The sequence below is a fragment of the Chaetura pelagica genome, unplaced genomic scaffold, assembly GCF_000747805.2.
Source record: "Chaetura pelagica isolate M959 unplaced genomic scaffold, ChaPel_1.0 scaffold150, whole genome shotgun sequence".
Classification (NCBI taxonomy): Eukaryota; Metazoa; Chordata; class Aves; order Apodiformes; family Apodidae; genus Chaetura; species Chaetura pelagica.
The window spans coordinates 1,229,421-1,229,807 of NW_009952052.1; the positions used below are offsets into that span (position 1 = coordinate 1,229,421).

Here is a 387-nt window from a genome sequence, read left to right on the forward strand (position 1 = left end):
CGCGCAGCCCCGCTGCCCGCTCCCCGCCCGGCCGCGCCGCGGGGGCCGCTCCTGCCCCACAACAAGTACCTCTGCGCTGTCCGGGAACTGTGCTACGCTCTCCTCGCGGTTAAACTGCATTGTCTGCTCACGGAATTGGCGGTCAGGCGTAATTATCCCGATTTCCACCCCCCTCTCCCCTTCTCTCTCTCTCTCCTTTGCAGAAACGACTCTTTGGGAACCTGGTCCACCCAGGGATGTAAAACTGTGCTTACCGATGCATCCCATACGAAATGCTTATGTGATCGTCTCTCTACCTTCGCCATTTTGGCTCAGCAACCTAGAGAAATAGTAAGTAACAAAGGGGGAAAAAAATCCAGTTTTAATGTAAAAGGCGATTGCGGGGAG

At 55.6% G+C, this 387-nt stretch overlaps 1 protein-coding gene across 2 annotated transcripts in view; it reads left to right on the forward strand.

Annotated features, from left to right (window-relative positions):
• BAI3 (brain-specific angiogenesis inhibitor 3) overlaps window positions 1-387 on the forward strand; it is a 466,801-nt gene that overhangs the window by 358,870 nt on the left and 107,544 nt on the right. For both annotated transcript variants that reach the window (XM_010003267.1, XM_010003258.1), the window contains one exon: window positions 204-330. In XM_010003267.1, the coding sequence (XP_010001569.1) occupies window positions 204-330 (127 nt within the window). The remainder of the gene's footprint in view (window positions 1-203; window positions 331-387) is intronic.